Source organism: Mobula hypostoma, chromosome 16, assembly GCF_963921235.1.
Source record: "Mobula hypostoma chromosome 16, sMobHyp1.1, whole genome shotgun sequence".
Lineage (NCBI taxonomy): Eukaryota > Metazoa > Chordata > Chondrichthyes > Myliobatiformes > Myliobatidae > Mobula > Mobula hypostoma.
In genome coordinates this window covers 67,920,743-67,937,914 of record NC_086112.1, presented here as the reverse complement: position 1 = coordinate 67,937,914, position 17,172 = coordinate 67,920,743, and the positions used below count along the sequence as shown (strand labels likewise).

Sequence of the window (17,172 nt, the reverse complement as noted above, 5' to 3'; positions counted from 1 at the left end):
AATCAGTGCGGGCACCTAGTGAAAATAATGGGCTAGCTTCATACAATCCTTTCAAGGATTGCATCCTCCACATCTTCATTTGCATTGTAACATTCAAGATGATTGTTGATACCTTCAAATTCTTTATAGTTTCTAACTTGTAGGAGTAGTGAAGTTGCTTCAGTTTTACTCCTGGCCATTTCTGGCATCTCCAAGCCTGAATGCATGAACCCACAGTAAGCAAACCAGGACTGAACTGTCTTGCTGATTATTTATCACCAACTATCAGTGACAAAAATCACTGCTTTTTGAACACAAACACATGTAACTGACGCAATTTTACATCTGTTTACTCTAAGCTGGTCTAGTGTCTAAGGGTCACAAAGGTCCATGTGACTGATGCTAGTTAGAAACTGTTCAGCAACAGTCTCCAGTCCCAATTAAGTGGCACAACGACCAAATAAACAAAGGGAATCCTGGTTATTTTGATTAGTTTTTGTTCTTTAAGAGTTGGCCCGAATAAGCAGCTGGTCCAATTAACCAATGGCCCAATTAACCAGAATCCACTGTATATTGAATTACATCAGTAATTAACAATTTACAAATCTCTAACACTGTACAATGAACAGATTATAAAGCCATAAATGTACATACTGTATATTGTTCTCAGATTTGACTAAACATATATTTACTATTTTGTTGGTTGTGTTTACTGTACTTCAAACTTTATCCAATAAATGTGAGGTATACCTATCGTGTATGCACTTTATGGACTGATGTTTCACTCAAGTTATTTCTCAAGTGAGTTTTACACGTTAATCTCATGTTTTATGCTACTATTGTTACCATTGCTATGCATAGCCACAAGCACATTGTACCATTTATTTTCTAAACCCCACCTTTACCACTAAGCTAGTACAACAGTCATAACTATACATTTTTAAGTACACCTTCAAATCTCAACTCAGTCATAGTATTTTCTACTTGGTGACTTGTGATAATCAGGACAACCTGAGCTCTTTGAAACTCTTCCATTTGTCACATTGCTTGTGGTGAGCAGACAACAGCTGCTGGCCTCTTTTAAGTGCCTGACCCTGATTTTCCTAACTGGCCCTGATCTAGGTGTGCTGGCAATAGGCAGCATGAGGTCAACCTTCTGCCTGCGCCACTCTGCCTCATTGTATCCTAAATCATTTTCAAATAAACAAAGAGAAAAGCGGGAGTCATTTGAAAAGAACGTGCCTCATTGTGAATGAGAGAGAGAAACATCATTGCAAGGTGGGAGCCATTTGAAAAGAACAGTCTTGTCAGGAGTGAGTTTTATTTGAGCCAATAAACGGAAGGGAGGTGTCAGCGGAGCAGCCATTGTTGGAGTGGACCAGTGATGGAGTGGGAAGCTTTGGTTCAACAGGCTTCAGCAAGAATAGGCTTGGACAAGCACAGGCGGAAGATCTACCCAAGTTTCTAAAACTTTTTTTCCTTTTCTTAGTCTATCAATACATAGCTAGTGTGCTGAGAATGGGTCCAGAGTTAGTGGTATGTTCTTTGTATGAGATGTGGGAACTTGGGGAGACCACAGGTGTCTCTGATGAGTACATCTGCATGAAATACATCGAGCTGCAGCACTCTAAGCTGACTGCATTAAAGGAACTGAAGCTGCAGCTGGATGATCTTCAGCTCATACAGGAGAATGAAGAGGCAGGTACCTGGGTTACTGTCAGGAGAGGGTAAGTCAGTGCAGAGTACACCTGTGACTGTTCCCCTCAATAATAAATATACTGCTTCAGATACTGTTGTGAGGGGGAGGAGTAACCTACCAAGGGAAGCCATAGTGAGTGCATTTCTGGCACTGAATCTAATGCTCTGGCTCAGAAGGGAAGAGGGGAAGGGGGGAAGGGAGGAAGAGATGAGTGCAGTGGTGTTAGAAGAGCAGTTAAGAGATTCTGTGGATGAAAAAACGAAACCTGGATTGTGTTTTGCCTCCCAGGTGCCAGGGTCAGGAACGTCTCAGATCGGGTCCACAGCGTTCTAAAGGGAGAGGGTGAACACCCAAAAGTCACAGTACACATTAGTACTAATGATACAGGTAGGGAAAGGGAGGAGATGCTGAAGAGAGAATATAGGGAGTTAGGTAGAAAGCTGAAAAGCAGGACCTCCAGGGTAGTAGTCTCTGGATTGCTGCCTGTGACACGTGCCAGTGAGGGTAGGAATAGGATGGTTTGGCAGGTGAGTGTGTGCCTGAGGAACTGGTGCAGGGGGCAGGGGATCAGATTTATGAATCTTTGGGATCTCTTCTGGGGAAGGTATGTCCTGTACAAAAAGGTCGGGTTACACCTGAACCTGAGGGGGACCAGTATCCTTGTGGGCAGGTTTGCTAGAGCTTTTGGGGAGGGTATAAACTAATATGGCAGGGAGATGGGAACCAGAGTGCATGGGCTGAGAATGGAGCAGTTGGTATACAAGTACATGCAGTGTGTAGTGAGACTGTGAGGAAGGACAGGCCGATGATAGGGCAAAATTACAGTTAGTGGAATGAGTTGAAGTATAACATGGGGGCAAAATCAAAAAAGGGTTAGGAACACAGGACTGAAGGTGTTATATTTGAATGCACACAGTATACGGAATAAGGTAGGTGATCTTAAAGCGCATCTAGAGATCGGCACATACAGCATTACTGAGTCATGGCTGAAAGAAGCTCATAGTTGGGAACTTACATCCAAGGATACACCATGTACCAAAAGGACAGGCAGGTAGGCGGAGGGGGTGGGATGGCTTTGATGGTAAAAAAATGAAATCAAATACTTAGAAAAAGGTGGCATAGGACTGAAAGATGTAAATTCCTTGTGGGTAGAGTTAAGAAACTGTAAGGGTAAAAAGACCCTGATGGCAGCTATATACAGGCTTCCAAACAGTAGCCAGATGTAGGATACAAATTACAATGGGTGACAGAAAAGGCATGTAAAAAGGGCAATGTTACAATAGTGACAAGGGATTTCAATATGTAGGTAGATTAGGTTGGTACCGGATCCTAAGAGAGGGAATTTGTCAAATGCCTATGAGATGGCTTTTTAGAGCAACTCATGGTTAAGACCACTGGGGACTTAACTAGATTTGATTAGGGAGCTTAAGATAAAGGACCCCTTGGGAGTCAGAGATCACAATATGATAGAATTCACTGCAATTTCAGAGGAAGAAGATAAAGTCAGATGTATCAGTTTTCCAATGGAGTAAAGGAAATTACAGAGGCAAGAGAAAGGAGCTAGCCAAAGTTAATTGGAAGGAAACACTAGCAGGAATGATGGCAACACACCAATGGCTGGAGTTGCTGGGTGCAATTCAGAAGGCACAGGATATATCCCAAAGATGAATAAGTATTCTAAAGGGAGGATGAGGCAATTGTGGCTGCTGAAGGAAGTCAAAGATAGCATAGAAGGAAAAGACAGGGCATATAAATAGCAAAAATTAGAGAAAAGTTAGAGGATTAGGAAGCTTTTAAAAACCAAAAGAAGGCAAAAAAAAGCCATAAGGTGAGAAAAGATGAAATACAAGGGTAAGTGAGACAGTAATATTAAAGAGAATACCGAAGTTTTTTCAAAAACTATATATAAAGAGTAGAGAAAGGCAAAAGTGAATATCAGACCGCTGGAAAATGGAGAGGTAGTAATGGAGGACAAAGAAATGGTAGGCAAACTTAATAAGCATTTTGTGTCAGTCTTCACTGTGGAAGACACCAGCAGTAGGCCAGAAGTTCAAGAGTGTCAGGGGACAGAAATGAGTGTCATTGCTATTACTAAGGAGAAAGTGTTTGGGAGGCTGTAAAGTCTCCCCGGGGTTCTGAAAGAGGTGGCTAAAGAGATCGTGGAGGCATTAGTGATGATCTTTCAAGAATCACTAGATTCTGGAATGGTTCTGAAGGACTGGAAAATTGAAAATGTCACTCCACGCTTTAAGAAGGGAGGAAGGCAGAAGAAAGGAAATTATAGGTCAGTTAGCCTGACTTCAGCAGTTAGGAAGATATTGGAGTCTATTATTAAGGATGTGGTTTCAGGTATTTGGAGGCGCATGATAAAATAGGCCAAAGTCACCATGGTTTCCTGAAGGAAAAACCTTGACTGACAAATCTATTGAGGATGTGACTAAACACATTGATGAAGGTAGAGCAGTAGATGTAGTGTATATGGATTTCAGCAAGGCATTTGATAAGGTACCCCATGCAAGGCTTATTGAGAAAGTAAGGAGGCATGGGATCCAAGGGGACATAGCTTTATGGATCCAGAAATGGCTTGCCCGCAGAAGGCAAAGAGTGGTTGTAGACAGGTCAAATACTGCATGAAGGTCATGTCATGGTCCGGTCCGTGAAGTCTGGATTCCGGTTCACGGTCTGGTCCATTGTTCCTTATTCCAGGTTTTCTGGCTTTCCCTTTTTCTGTTGGGTGCTCTAATTGGGGCAGCTGATTCATATTTTGTGCTGGCTACTTAAATAGTTCCTTGGTTCAGCTTCAGTTGCTGGACTGTTCCCTTCCCTTCACTTTCTGCCCTAGCCTGAAGACTTGCCTGCGTCCCCGCCTGTATCACTGTCAAGTTCTACTGCCGGAGCAAGACCGGAGCCTTGCTGTGTCTAGATAAGGAACTGTCTATCGTTGTTTGGAACTGTCTCTGTGTCCATGCCTTTGCTAGGTAGGTCCGGCTGTTTGCTGCTACCTTGTGTTACGAACTGTCTGTCTGCGTTCTGTGTATGAGTCCCGGCCCTGTCTCCTGTTCCTAAGGAGGGGTCCTGGCTCTGTGTTCCATGTTCCTGTTCTCCCTCGACCAAGGCTCTGCATTCCTGTCTCCCCCGACCAAGTCACGGCTTCGTGTTCTCGTCCTGTGCTGGAGTTTCCTTGTCTTGCCCAGGAGTCTCTTGTTTTGTCCTGTAGCCTCACCTAGTCCTGTCTCCCAAGACCATGTCATGTCTTCACCTAGTTCTGGAGTCTGAGCCCAAGTCAAGACCCAGGTTCTGGGTCCTCGTCCAGTCTCTGGCTCGGAGTCCGAACCCAAGTCTCGTCATGTCCTTGCCTCGAGGAACCCAAGCCATGACCAGTCCTGAAGCCATGTCATGTCCTCGCCTAGTTTCGGGGTCCGAGCCCAAGTCAAGACCCAGGTTCTGGGTCCTTGTCCATTCTCCGGCTCGGAGTCCAAGCCCAGGCTCCTAGCTCCCAGTTCCTTGTCCCGGTCCCACTTGCTTAGCCAATGTCCTAGCCCAAGTCCGTGTTCTTGTCCCAGCTCTCTGTCAAGTCCTGTTCCTAGTACTTCAGTGTCTGTGCCTTGCATTTGGGTCCACTCCCAATGGTCGGTGACCAGTGGTGTGCCGCAGGGATCTGTTCTGGGACACTTACTCTTCATGATTTTTATAAATGACCTGGATGAGGAAGTGGAAGGATGGGTTAGTATGTTTGCTGAAGACACAAAGGTTAGAGATTTATGGATAGTGTGGAGGGCTGTCAGAGGTTACAGCGGAACATTGATAGGATGCAAAACTAGGCTGAGAAATGGCAGATGGAGTTCAACCCAGATAAGTGTGAGGTGGTTCATTTTGGAAGGTCAAATATGATGGCAGAATACAGTATTAACGGTAAGACTCTTGGCAGTGTGGAGGATCAGAGGGATCTTGGGATCCGAGTCCATAGGATGCTCAAAGCAGCTGCGCAGGTTGACTCTGTGGTTAAGAAGGCATATGGTGTATTGGCCTTCATCAATCATGGGATTGAATTTAGGAGCCGAGAGGTAATGTTGCAGCTATATAGGACCCTGGTCAGACCCCACTTGGAGTACTGTGCTCAGTTCTGGTCGCCTCACTACAGGAAGGATGTGGAAGCCATAGAAAGGGTGCAGAGGAGATTTACAAGGATGTTGCCTGGATTGGGGAGCATGCCTTATGAGAATAGGTTGAGAGAACTTGGCCTTTTCTCCTTGGAGCCACAGAGGATGAGAGGTGACCTGATAGAGGTGTATAAGATGATGAGAGGTATTGATCGTGTGGATAGTCAGAGGCTTTTTCCCAGGGCTGAAATGGTTGCCACAAGAGGGCACAGGTTTAAGGTGCTGGGGAGCAGATACACAGGAGACGTCACGGGTAAGTTTTTACACAGAGAGTGGTGAGTGCGTGGAATGGGCTGCCGGCAACGGTGGTGGAAATGGATACAATTGGGTCTTTTAAGAGACTTTTGGATAGGTACATGGAGCTTAGAAAAATAAAGGGCTATGGGTAACCCAAGTAATTTTAAGGTAGGGACATGTTTGGCACAAATTTCTGGGCCGAAGAGTCTGTATTGTGCTGTAGGTTTTCTATGTTTTCTATGTTTCTATTGGAGTTCTTTGAGGAAATAACAGGCAGGATAGAGTCAGTGAATATTTATTTGGATTTTCAGAAGGCCTTTGACAGGTGCCACACATGCGTCTGCTATAATAAGATAAGAGCCCATGATATTACAGAAAAGAAACTAGAATGGAAAGATGACTGGCTGACTGGCAGAAGGCAAAGAGTGGGAATAAATGGGGGCTTTTCTGGTTGGATATTGGTGACTAGTGGTGTTCGACATGTGTCAATGCTGGGACTGCTTCTTTTCATGTATTATGACCAAGGATTTGGGTGATGTAATTGATGGCTATGTCGCCAAGTTTATGGAGGATATGAAGGTCAGTAGCTTGAAGAAGGGAGTCTGCAGAAGGACTTACACAGATTGGGAGAATGAGCAAAGAAGTGGCAGGTGGAATATTGTGTAAGGAAGCGTACAATTGTGCATTTTGGTAAAAGAAATGAAGGTGCAGCCTATTTTCTAAAAGGGGAGAATATTCAATTTTCAAAGGTGCAAAGGGACTTGGGAGTCCTCATGCAGGATTCCCTGGAGGTTAATTTGCAGGTTAAGTCTGTGGTAAGGAAGGCTAATGCAATGTTAGTATTAATTTCAGGAGGACTACAATATAAGTGTAGGGTGTAATGCTGATACTTTATAAGGCTTAGTCAAGCCACACTTGGAGCTTTGTGAACAGTATAGGGTCCTTTATCTAAGAAAAGATGTGCTGGTATTGGACAGGATCCAGAGGAGGTTCACAAGAATGATTCCAGGAACGAAAGGGTTAACAGATGAGGAGTGTTTGGCAGCTCTGGGCCTGTGTGTGCTAGACTTTATAAGAATGAGAGGGGATCTTATTGAATATTGAACAGCCTAGGCAGAATGGATATGTTTGGCGGGGGGGGGGGGGGGGGCGTTGATATTTTCTATACTGGGTGAGCCTAGGACCAGAGGGCACAGCCTCAGAATAGATGGACATCCTTTTAGAACAGAGATAAGGAGAAATTTCTTTAGCCAGTAGTGCAGTGAATCTGTGGAATTTATTGCCACAGACAGCATTGGAGTCCACGTTATTGAGTATATTTAAAACAGTTTGATAGGTTCTTGATTAGTCGGGGCATCAAAAGTTAACAGGGAGATGGCAGGAGAATGGGATTGAGAGGGAGAATAAAAATTAGCATGGTGGAACAGATTTGATGGGCTGAATGGCCCAATTCTATTCCTATATCTTATGGTCTTACATAAAATGCATTTGTTCTCGGCTAATCTTCATCAATTGCAGTCTTCAAAAGTATGTTTTAATAAGTTAAACATTCCTTTGTTATTTACAGTTCAACCAGGGTCAATCCATTGTGTTGGAAAGGCAGTCACTCGACAGGATGTGCTTTGCTTCACTGAGCAGCTGAGCGTTATTGTGTTAACCCTGGAGCAGAGACGTACCTCAGGGTCAGCAAAGAACCAGGTCAAACCAGGATGACTGAGGTACTAATGAAGTGGAGGTTAGAGAACTTTTGTCAGCATTATTATTTCTTGTGTTCCACTTTGGAAACTTTGATGTGTTACCCAAGACTTGTGTTTATATTATCATCTAAAATGTTTTATGGTGATCACAGGATTATTATAGGAAATCTACCCGATATTTTACATATAGCTAAACGCCACAAAAAGCAGTGAAATATATGGTTGAGCACTAAATGTTGGTTAGATCACCTTTTGATGTATCCAGTGGGATCTTCCAAGTCATGTGCCAAAAAGCTGGCACTCTGACAGTATCCTTCATTACTGCATTGAGTAGTCAGCCTGGACTACGTATCCCAGTGCCGTCATGATTCCTATAACCTGCATTAACATGATGCAGTCAGATCATGTACACTTGAGGTGATCTCGTATTACCAGGCTGCCTTCAACTCTGCCAACATTTTATTTCTTATGTTAACTGGAACAAGCCTATTCAAGCCTTTCTTCTGTTTAGCAATTCAATAGATTGCGGTTCGTTCAGTCTCTTCCTTTCCGATAGTTCCAAAAGTTCATGTCCCTTGCACAGTGTAGTCTTTAAAGAAAATGAATTCATGCATCAATAATGTTTGTACAATATATTTTTCTCATACTTGCTTACAACATAGGAGGAGACCATCGTGATCCTCCTTCCACTCACCCCTACTCCGGCTTATTAACAGTAGCCAAATAATCTACTTGTGTATCTTTAGGATGTGGGGAAGGAAGAACTGTTGGGAACCCATACTTCGACAAGGCAGGTTATGAGTCAAAAGTGTGACCACTGCCCTGCTCTTTAACACCACCGCTAACTCAAAGAACTGTAGCTCATGTGCCACTTTGACTGCTTTCAGACTACTGGTTTTTAAATGAAGTCCTTAAAATTTGTCAGCCAAGAAATTCCTTGAATCGGCTTCCTTTTCACTCGTGTTGCATTAGTCAGGCTCCTTGAAGTTATTGTTGATCGTCTGTGTAGAGTGTCTACTGCTAGTAATGAGACATGGGGATCAGGAATAGTGGAAGGAAGGTCATTATTGCATGTTAGCGTACAAAATAAAATCCACCATTAACATCCAGCTTCCTCCCTGCTGTTTGCCACTTCGCTGGCTTGTCGGGAGGACTTCCTTTGTACCGGTGTTGCGCAAGCTTTCAGAGTTCTTCCAGAGCAGGAACAAGTCCAATTAATGCTTTAGTTGTGCCTTGCATTAATGTACCTTTAATTTGTTTTCAATACTATTTACAGAGGAGCATGCCAATACAAGATCATGTCTGCATATTCTATTTGTTTGAATCTCAATCCAGTTTTTTAATGATTCTAACAGCAACTGTACAAATTAATCCTCTTTTGAAATGTGGCCATTTATTATTTGCAAAACTTTTCTTGTGAAGCTATTCCTGATCCCCATGTCTCATCACAAACAGTGGGCACTTTACACAGACCATCAGCAATAACTTCAGGGAGCCTGACTAATGTCATTAGAAACATAGAAACATAGAAAATAGGTGCAGGAGTAGGCCATTCGGCCCTTCGAGCCTGCACCGCCATTTATTATGATCATGGCTGATCATCCAACTCAGAACCCCGCCCCAGCCTTCCCTCCATACCCCCTGACCCCTGTAGCCACAAGGGCCATATCTAACTCCCTCTTAAACATAGCCAATGAACTGGCCTCAACTGTTTCCTGTGGCAGAGAATTCCACAGATTCACCACTCTCTGTGTGAAGAAGTTTTTCCTAATCTCGGTCCTAAAAGGCTTCCCCTCTATCCTCAAACTGTGACCCCTCGTTCTGGACTTCCCCAACATCGGGAATAATCTTCCTGCATCTAGCCTGTCCAATCCCTTTAGGATCTTATACGTTTCAATCAGATCCCCCCTCAATCTTCTAAATTCCAACGAGTACAAGCCCAGTTCATCCAGTCTTTCTTCATATGAAAGTCCTGCCATCCCAGGAATCAATCTGGTGAACCTTCTTTGTACTCCCTCTATGGCAAAGATGTCTTTCCTCAGATTAGGGGACCAAAACTGCACACAATACTCCAGGTGTGGTCTCACCAAGGCCTTGTACAACTGCAGTAGTACCTCCCTGCTCCTGTACTCGAATCCTCGCGCTATAAATGCCAGCATACCATTCGCCTTTTTCACCGCCTGCTGTACCTGCATGCCCACTTTCAATGACTGGTGTATAATGACACCCAGGTCTCGTTGCACCTCCCCTTTTCCTAATCGGCCACCATTCAGATAATAATCTGTTTTCCTATTTTTGCCACCAAAGTGGATAACTTCACATTTATCCACATTAAATTGCATCTGCCATGAGTTTGCCCACTCACCCAACCTATCCAAGTCACCCTGCATCCTCTTAGCATCCTCCTCACTGCTAACACTGCCGCCCAGCTTCATGTCATCCGCAAACTTGGAGATGCTGCATTTAATTCCCTCATCCAAGTCATTAATATATATTGTAAACAACTGGGGTCCCAGCACTGAGCCTTGCGGTACCCCACTAGTCACCACCTGCCATTCTGAAAAGGTCCTGTTTATTCCCACTCTTTGGTTCCTGTCTGCTAACCAATTCTCCACCCACACCAATACCTTACCCCCAATACCGTGTGCTTTAAGTTTCCACACTAATCTCCTGTGTGGGACTTTGTCAAAAGCCTTTTGAAAATCCAAATATACCACATCCACTGGTTCTCCCCTATCCACTCTACTAGTTACATCCTCAAAAAATTCTATGAGATTCGTCAGACATGATTTTCCTTTCACAAATCCATGCTGACTTTGTCCGATCATTTCTCCGCTTTCCAAATGTGCTGTTATCACATCCTTGATCACTGACTCCAGCAGTTTCCCCACCACCGACGTTAGGCTAACCGGTCTATAATTCCCCGGTTTCTCTCTCCCTCCTTTTTTAAAAATTGGGGTTACATTAGGGTTGGACTCAGTGCTACTTCCATCCATTAAATGCTTTAATGTAACTGTGGTTTTAAAAAGTGGTCAGCAGCCTCCTGCACAATGAGAACAATTCACAATCTTGAGTTCATAATGCTTGGAAGTTGCAATATGGGAGTCTTACTTTGTGAAGAACCAATCAATAGAGTTGCGGATGAAAACTAGTTATTGAGGCACTGAATTTTAGCGAGCCAGATTCAATATTGCTTAGAGCAGTATTACCAACAACCTTTTCCCCCTTTGTGGCTTTGTTCTTTTATTAGCAATTCTGTTTTAGAAAGTACCTGCTTGTGAGTTCTAATGTTCACCGAGCCCATCACGGGAACTAGCCTGTCCCCTACGGATTCTTGCTGCCTTAGTAAAGTAACCAGCATAATCAAAGACCCCACCTGCTCTGGATAGTTTCTCTTCTCCTCTCTCCCATCGGCAGAAAATACAAAAGCTTGAAAGCACTTGCAATCAGGCTCAAAGACTGATTTATTTCACTGTTAATAGTCTCCTGAGTGGACCTCTTGTACAATAAGATGGACTCCAGATCGCACAATCTACCTGTGATCTTGCACGCACTGCACTTTCTCTGTAGCTGTTACAGTACATTCTGCATTGTTATTGTCTTTACCTTGTTCTTCCTCTATGCACTGTGTGGCTCTGGTCTGTATAAAGACTATGCAAGACAAGGTTTTTACTGTATCTGGGTACATGTGAGAATAACAACTCGATGGCAACCCGGAATTTGTTGGTTTTACATTGAGCCAATCTGACTAGATGACAGAACCCAATGAACCATATCTTCAATGTTCCTGTTCAGTTTGTTTCAGTTCAAAGCACATTCACCTCTGAATCACAGGACTGTGGGTGTAAGGTTCACTGTATATAATCTAAGATGACACTGCATTTCAAAGCTGCTGCTCTGACTGCAAATAATCCCTGTGGCATCACACCGTGAAAATCGGAGCTCTTCCAGTAATGTGTCTAACATACCTGTCACAACCACTGTCATCAAAACATGCCGTTTATGGGAATACTCAAACTGGGATTTCCAACTGAAAATGTCAATTTCCAAAAAGATGAGCAAATCGTAAAGAAATTCTTTGCCTTTGAAGCAGTTTGGAATGTGTTATTTCTACATAGACATGGGCTCTTTTTGGCCTTGTTTTGCCCACAGCCTGTGTCCTGTGAAAGGTAAGAGAGAAGGCTCCTTGGTTATGGTCAGAAGGCCTGACAAAAGTCACCTTGAAGAAATGTACTTTGCAAAGAGTTACATGGAAGTGAGATGGTGAGACAGGTTAGAGTCTTTTTGCTGCTTAATTATTCAGCTGTATGAAGCTCAGAGTAGCACTGGCTGAAGTGTTGAGCTCTAATGTAGTAGTAATGTCATCAAATCAGTGATCTCTCTGCCTATTCATTCCATACACTTGATGGTATATATTGACCATAAGATGAGAAGAGGAGTAGAATTAGGCCATTCAGCCCATCGAGTCTGCTCCACCATTCTGTCATGACTGATTTATTATCCTGTTCAACCCCATTCCCCATAACCTTTGGCACCCTGACTAACCAAGAATCTATCAACCTCTGCTTTAATCATGCTCGATGACTTGACCTCCTTGGCCCTCCAAGGCAAAGAATTCCACAGATTCACCATCCGCTGGTTAAAGAATACCTTCTCAACTCTGTTCTAAATGGATGTCCCTCTATTCTGAGGCTGTGTCCTCTGTTCCTAGACTCACTCACTATTGGAAACATCCTCTGCACATCCACTCTGTCTCGGCCTTTCATTATTTGATAGGCTCCCCCCCGCCTCATTCTTCTTAACTCCCATGAGTACAAGCCCAGCATCATCAAATGCTTCTTATATAATATGTTAAGCCTTTTCATTCCTAGAATCATGCTTGTGAACCTCCTCTGGACCCTCTCTAATGCCATCACATCTTTTCGTACATAAGGGAGTCAAAACTGGTCACAATTCTCCAATTGACCAACGCTTTATAAAGCCCCAGCATCACATCCTTGCTCTTGTATTCTAGTCCTCTCAAAACAAATGCTAACTTGCATTGGCCTTGCTTACTCAAACTGAAAGTTAACCTTTAGGGAATTCTGCACAAGGACTCCCAAGCCACTGTGCACCTCTGTTTTTTGATTTTTTTTCTCCTATTTAAATAAGATTCTATGCCTGTATTCCTTCTACCAAAGTGCATGACCATACACTTCTCCGCACTATATTCCATCTGCCTTTTACTTGTCCATTCTCCCAGTCTGAGCAAGCCCTTCTGCAGACTCCTGGCTTTCTCAACACTACTTGGCCCTCCACCTATCTTTGCATCTTCTGTAAACATGGCCACAAAGCCATGCATTTTGCCTTCCAAATCATGGACATATAATGTGAAAAGAAGTGTCCCAATACCGACCACTGCAGAACACCACTAGTTACCAGCAACCAACCAGAAGAAGTCACCCTTCATTCCAACTCTTTGCCTCCTGCCAATCAGCCAATCTTCTATCCATGATAGTATCCGTACAATAATACTATGAGCCCTTATCTTATTAAGCTGCCTCATGTGTGGCACATTGTTAAAGGTCTTCTGGAAATCCAAGAAAACAATATCCATTGATTCTCTTTTTGTCTATACTGCTTGTTATTTACACAAAGAACTCCAACAGACTTGTCAGGCAAGATTTCCCATTGAGGAAACCATGCTGACTTTGGCCTACTTTATCATATAATTCCAAGTACCCCAAAACTTGATCCTTCATAATGGAGTCCACCATCTTCCCAGCCATTGAATAAAGGCTAACTAGTCTATAATTTCCTTTCTTCTGCTTCGCTCTTTTCTTAAAGTGGAGTCACATTCAACACGGTTTCCCAATGGCCTACCTGTCCATAAAGTATAAAGTATGACTTGGAGATGCAACTTTGAATCTCATATTTAATTATTCGAATAAAATTCAGAACAAAAAGTTGATATTTGAAATAGTACCTTTAAAATTATGTGATTGTCATAAAAGCCCATTTAATTTATATAATGTCATTTAAGATAGAAAACATTGTCTGATCTTTTTTTGATTTCAAATCCACAAAAATGGGGCTGTCTTTTAACAGTCCACAGAAAACACTATGTTTAAGGGCAATTAAAAATGGAGAGAGAGAGAGAGAGAAAAGGAAAAAAAAAATGAATCCATTGCCATCGCTCATGAGGAACCTTAGTCTGAGCTGTAGCTGTAGATCACAGACTCTGACAGGACCTTGGCCACCTTGAAAAGAGAAAAAAAGAGACATGAAAAGAGAAGAATAAACTGTCTCATGGACAAACTGGAAGAAATCACTCTGCAAAAACCTTTAGCACTTCCCACTCCCAGAATCTGTCTGTGGTTTCCCATTATTGGAACCAATGTGACACACAGAGCACCCAAGTAATAGGTGCTATGAAGGCAAAAGCTGGATGTTAATCAATCCTCGTCAATGAACACTAATCTTCAGTATATAGAGGAAGCAACACCCAGTTTGTTTTCTTCCCTAATTTCACTGAGTGCACCCAAATTAAACGACATGAGACACAAGTTTAAAGATGTGAGGAAAAACGGTTTGAAGACCTTCTTGAATTAAATTTTATTGGACAGTTTGCGCTTTGAATGAACTTAATTTTTTTCTTTAAACAAATCTGCCTTTCTAATGGGAAAAGATACATGGGGGCCCCATGACATTGCAGGGAAGTCACTATGTTTAAGGGCAATTAAGAATGGATAATAAATGTTTGGTGTGGCGAGAGATGCCCACAATTTTTTGGTTTGAAATAAGTCCTGCGAGGCAGAAAAACTGAATGGGTCACCCATTCTGGAGGTAAGAAGCTGAATGATCCAGCAGGTGGCAATGGTGGTCTATCTAGTGCACTGTATTGCCCCAGGTCTGCTGCTGTCACAGCAGACAGGCTTTGTAATAGGTGACGGCAATGAATAATATTTTCCAGTGATGACCCATAGTTCCACACAGCTGAGCGAGACTAGATTATTGTCCATGATTTATTGTTCTCAGGGACCTTGACATTTCATTCATTGCATTCTGTTGAGAGCAGAGATTTTTCTTCTTGGAAGTATTCACTGACTTCCTAATTGATGTGACAGTGCACAGGCGAGCGAAAAAAGTAATCGTTATTAAAGTGACAGAGTTAACAGGCTTACATTGCATTTTGAAGTCCAAAGTTCAAAGTAAATTTTTTATCAAAGTCTCTCGAAAGTCCCATCATCTCACACAGATGTACTATGTACTGTGTGCATCACCATATACAGCCTCGAGATTCATTTTCTTGTGGGCATTCACAGTTAATCAATTTCTAATGCACTTGAAGAACTAGTAGCTTTATGTGTAACAGTTGATATTTTGATTCCAAGTCTCCAACTCATTTGTACAAACCTTGCATTTCAAGGTGGGACTAGGCAAGGATCGAAGGGAATGAAAGGGGAACTGGCTGTTTGAAGCAAACTCACTTCAATTTCTTCAGGATTTTGCATGAGGTTGCTGGAAATCTGGCTATAGGCGTTGCCCAAGGCACAGCTTTCCTCAGAGGTAATGTGAAGGCAACCTTCAATTTGTAGTCTGGACATTTCTGTTACTGGAAATACCTTTGTAACAGGAATGATGTTAATGAGGAAGTGGGAAATTCAGTTTGAAACTGTTTAGATCTAATCTTGTTTTACGGAATACTTAAAATTACAGTGAATTAAAATGCTTTTACTGTATTTTAAACAAGGACATATTTGGAGATAGTGGAGCAGAAATCTGGCAGGTGGATCCAATCTTTTCAAGCATTAATCAGACTTTTAAAGTCAGGAATAGTTGCTTACTTCTGATGAGGCTTTGGCAGATAAATGTGCATTTATTAACTATCGGGTCAGGTAGATGATGTCATTCCGTGCAAAGTGCCAAGCCAGTGGCAGTGCTACCACTCTGGCATCCCATGCTGTAACCAACATCCTCTCTTAAACTCACACACCTGGAAATGGCACTAAGTGGGAGGGAGGAGAAGATGGCGGCGCGACGCAGCGCGCACAGCCGTTCCAAATAAATATCGATTATGTGTAACTAGGGGCCGTGCACAATCCGGATTTGATGGAGACAGCCATGAGAAGCACGGAGGAACATCTGGAGAAACTTCTGAAATGCCCGCTTCGCTGCCGCTGCTACTGTGCGATCGAGAATCTCCGGAGACCAAGGCCCCAAATCCTCGGCTTTGTCTACTGCCTGTTGCTGGGGCTGGGGTCGAAGCGCTAGGCAGAGATGGTGATCGGCACTCGGTGTCGAAGAGGTGGTCGGAGGCTCGGAGTTTTCGGACGGACTCTGAGTCGGACTGTGGTCGAATGCTTCCGGGATGCTGCATCGGCAAGTTGGCGGTGCTGGAGGTTTACCGTCTGTGTGAGATGATGGGACTTCCGAGAGAATTTTGAGACTTTTACTGTGCCATGGTCTGTTCTTATCAAACTACGGCATTGCTTTGCAGCTTTGCACTGTTGTAACTATATGTTATAATTATGTGGTTTTTGTTAGTTTTTAAGTTGCTTTGTCATGTGTTTTCGTGATATCATTCTGGAAAGACATTTTTATCATTTCTTAATGCATGCATTACTAAATGACAATAAAAGGGGACTGCGTGTCCTCATAATCATAATAATAGTAATAATAAGTGCTATTAAGCTGAACTGATCACTGAGCACAAACTATGGACTCAGTTCCACGGGCTCTGCAACTCGTGCTCTCAGGATTATTAATTCATTTATCGTATTTGCACACTGTCTTTTGCACATTGGTTGCTTGTCAGTCCTTGTCTGTGTGTCATTTTTCATTGATTCTATTGCATTTATTTGTTCCACTGTGAATATCTGCAAGAAAATGAAACTCGGGGTAGTATTTGGTGACATATACATACTTTGACAATAAATTTACTTCATACCTTTGAATTAAGCATCTCTGGTTATTCAAGAATATTGTTTAAAAGATGATGAGCTGGGCAGATCGTTGATTGGTACTTGGATTATTACTTCTAGTTAGTGTTTAAATTGTGTGCAGATTAGGTGATTTACAAAAGTCTTATTCTACAATGAGTTGTCTAGAGTTCTGATGTGAATTTTGGTCGCTGGTTTCATACAAAATTCTTTCAGGTATTGAATAGGCTAGTATGTATTCTACTTAGAATTTAACTTAACTCGGAAAATAAAGGGGCAAGACAAACTACTTGAGAAAGGAGTTATATAGGAGGGAGATCAAAAACCTGATTGAATAGTGCTACAACAACAACCTGTCATTTAATGTCAGCAAAACCTAAGAGTTGATTATCGACTACAGAAGGAAGAAGCTTGATGTCCTTGAACCAGTCCTCAGTAGGGGAATGGAGATGGAGAGTGTCAGTAGCTTTAAATTCCTT

General features: G+C 42.7%; 1 protein-coding gene across 10 annotated transcripts in view; it reads left to right on the top strand.

Annotated features, from left to right (window-relative positions):
- The first annotated feature begins 7,717 nt into the window (after nt 1–7,717).
- The window catches only part of LOC134357605 (uncharacterized), a 74,517-nt gene continuing 65,062 nt past the window's right edge, over nt 7,718–17,172 (top strand). For 6 of the 10 annotated variants that reach the window (XR_010020676.1, XR_010020671.1, XR_010020672.1 and 3 more), the window contains exon 1: nt 11,684–11,941. Coding sequence is in view for 3 of the 10 variants with exons in the window: in XM_063069227.1 (XP_062925297.1) it covers nt 11,766–11,941 (176 nt within the window). In the remaining 7 variants the exon portion in view is untranslated. Of the gene's footprint in view, nt 7,811–11,683; nt 11,942–15,840; nt 16,754–17,172 lie in introns of those variants that run through there. The other 4 variants (XM_063069230.1, XM_063069229.1, XR_010020673.1 and 1 more) reach the window with 4 other exon arrangements.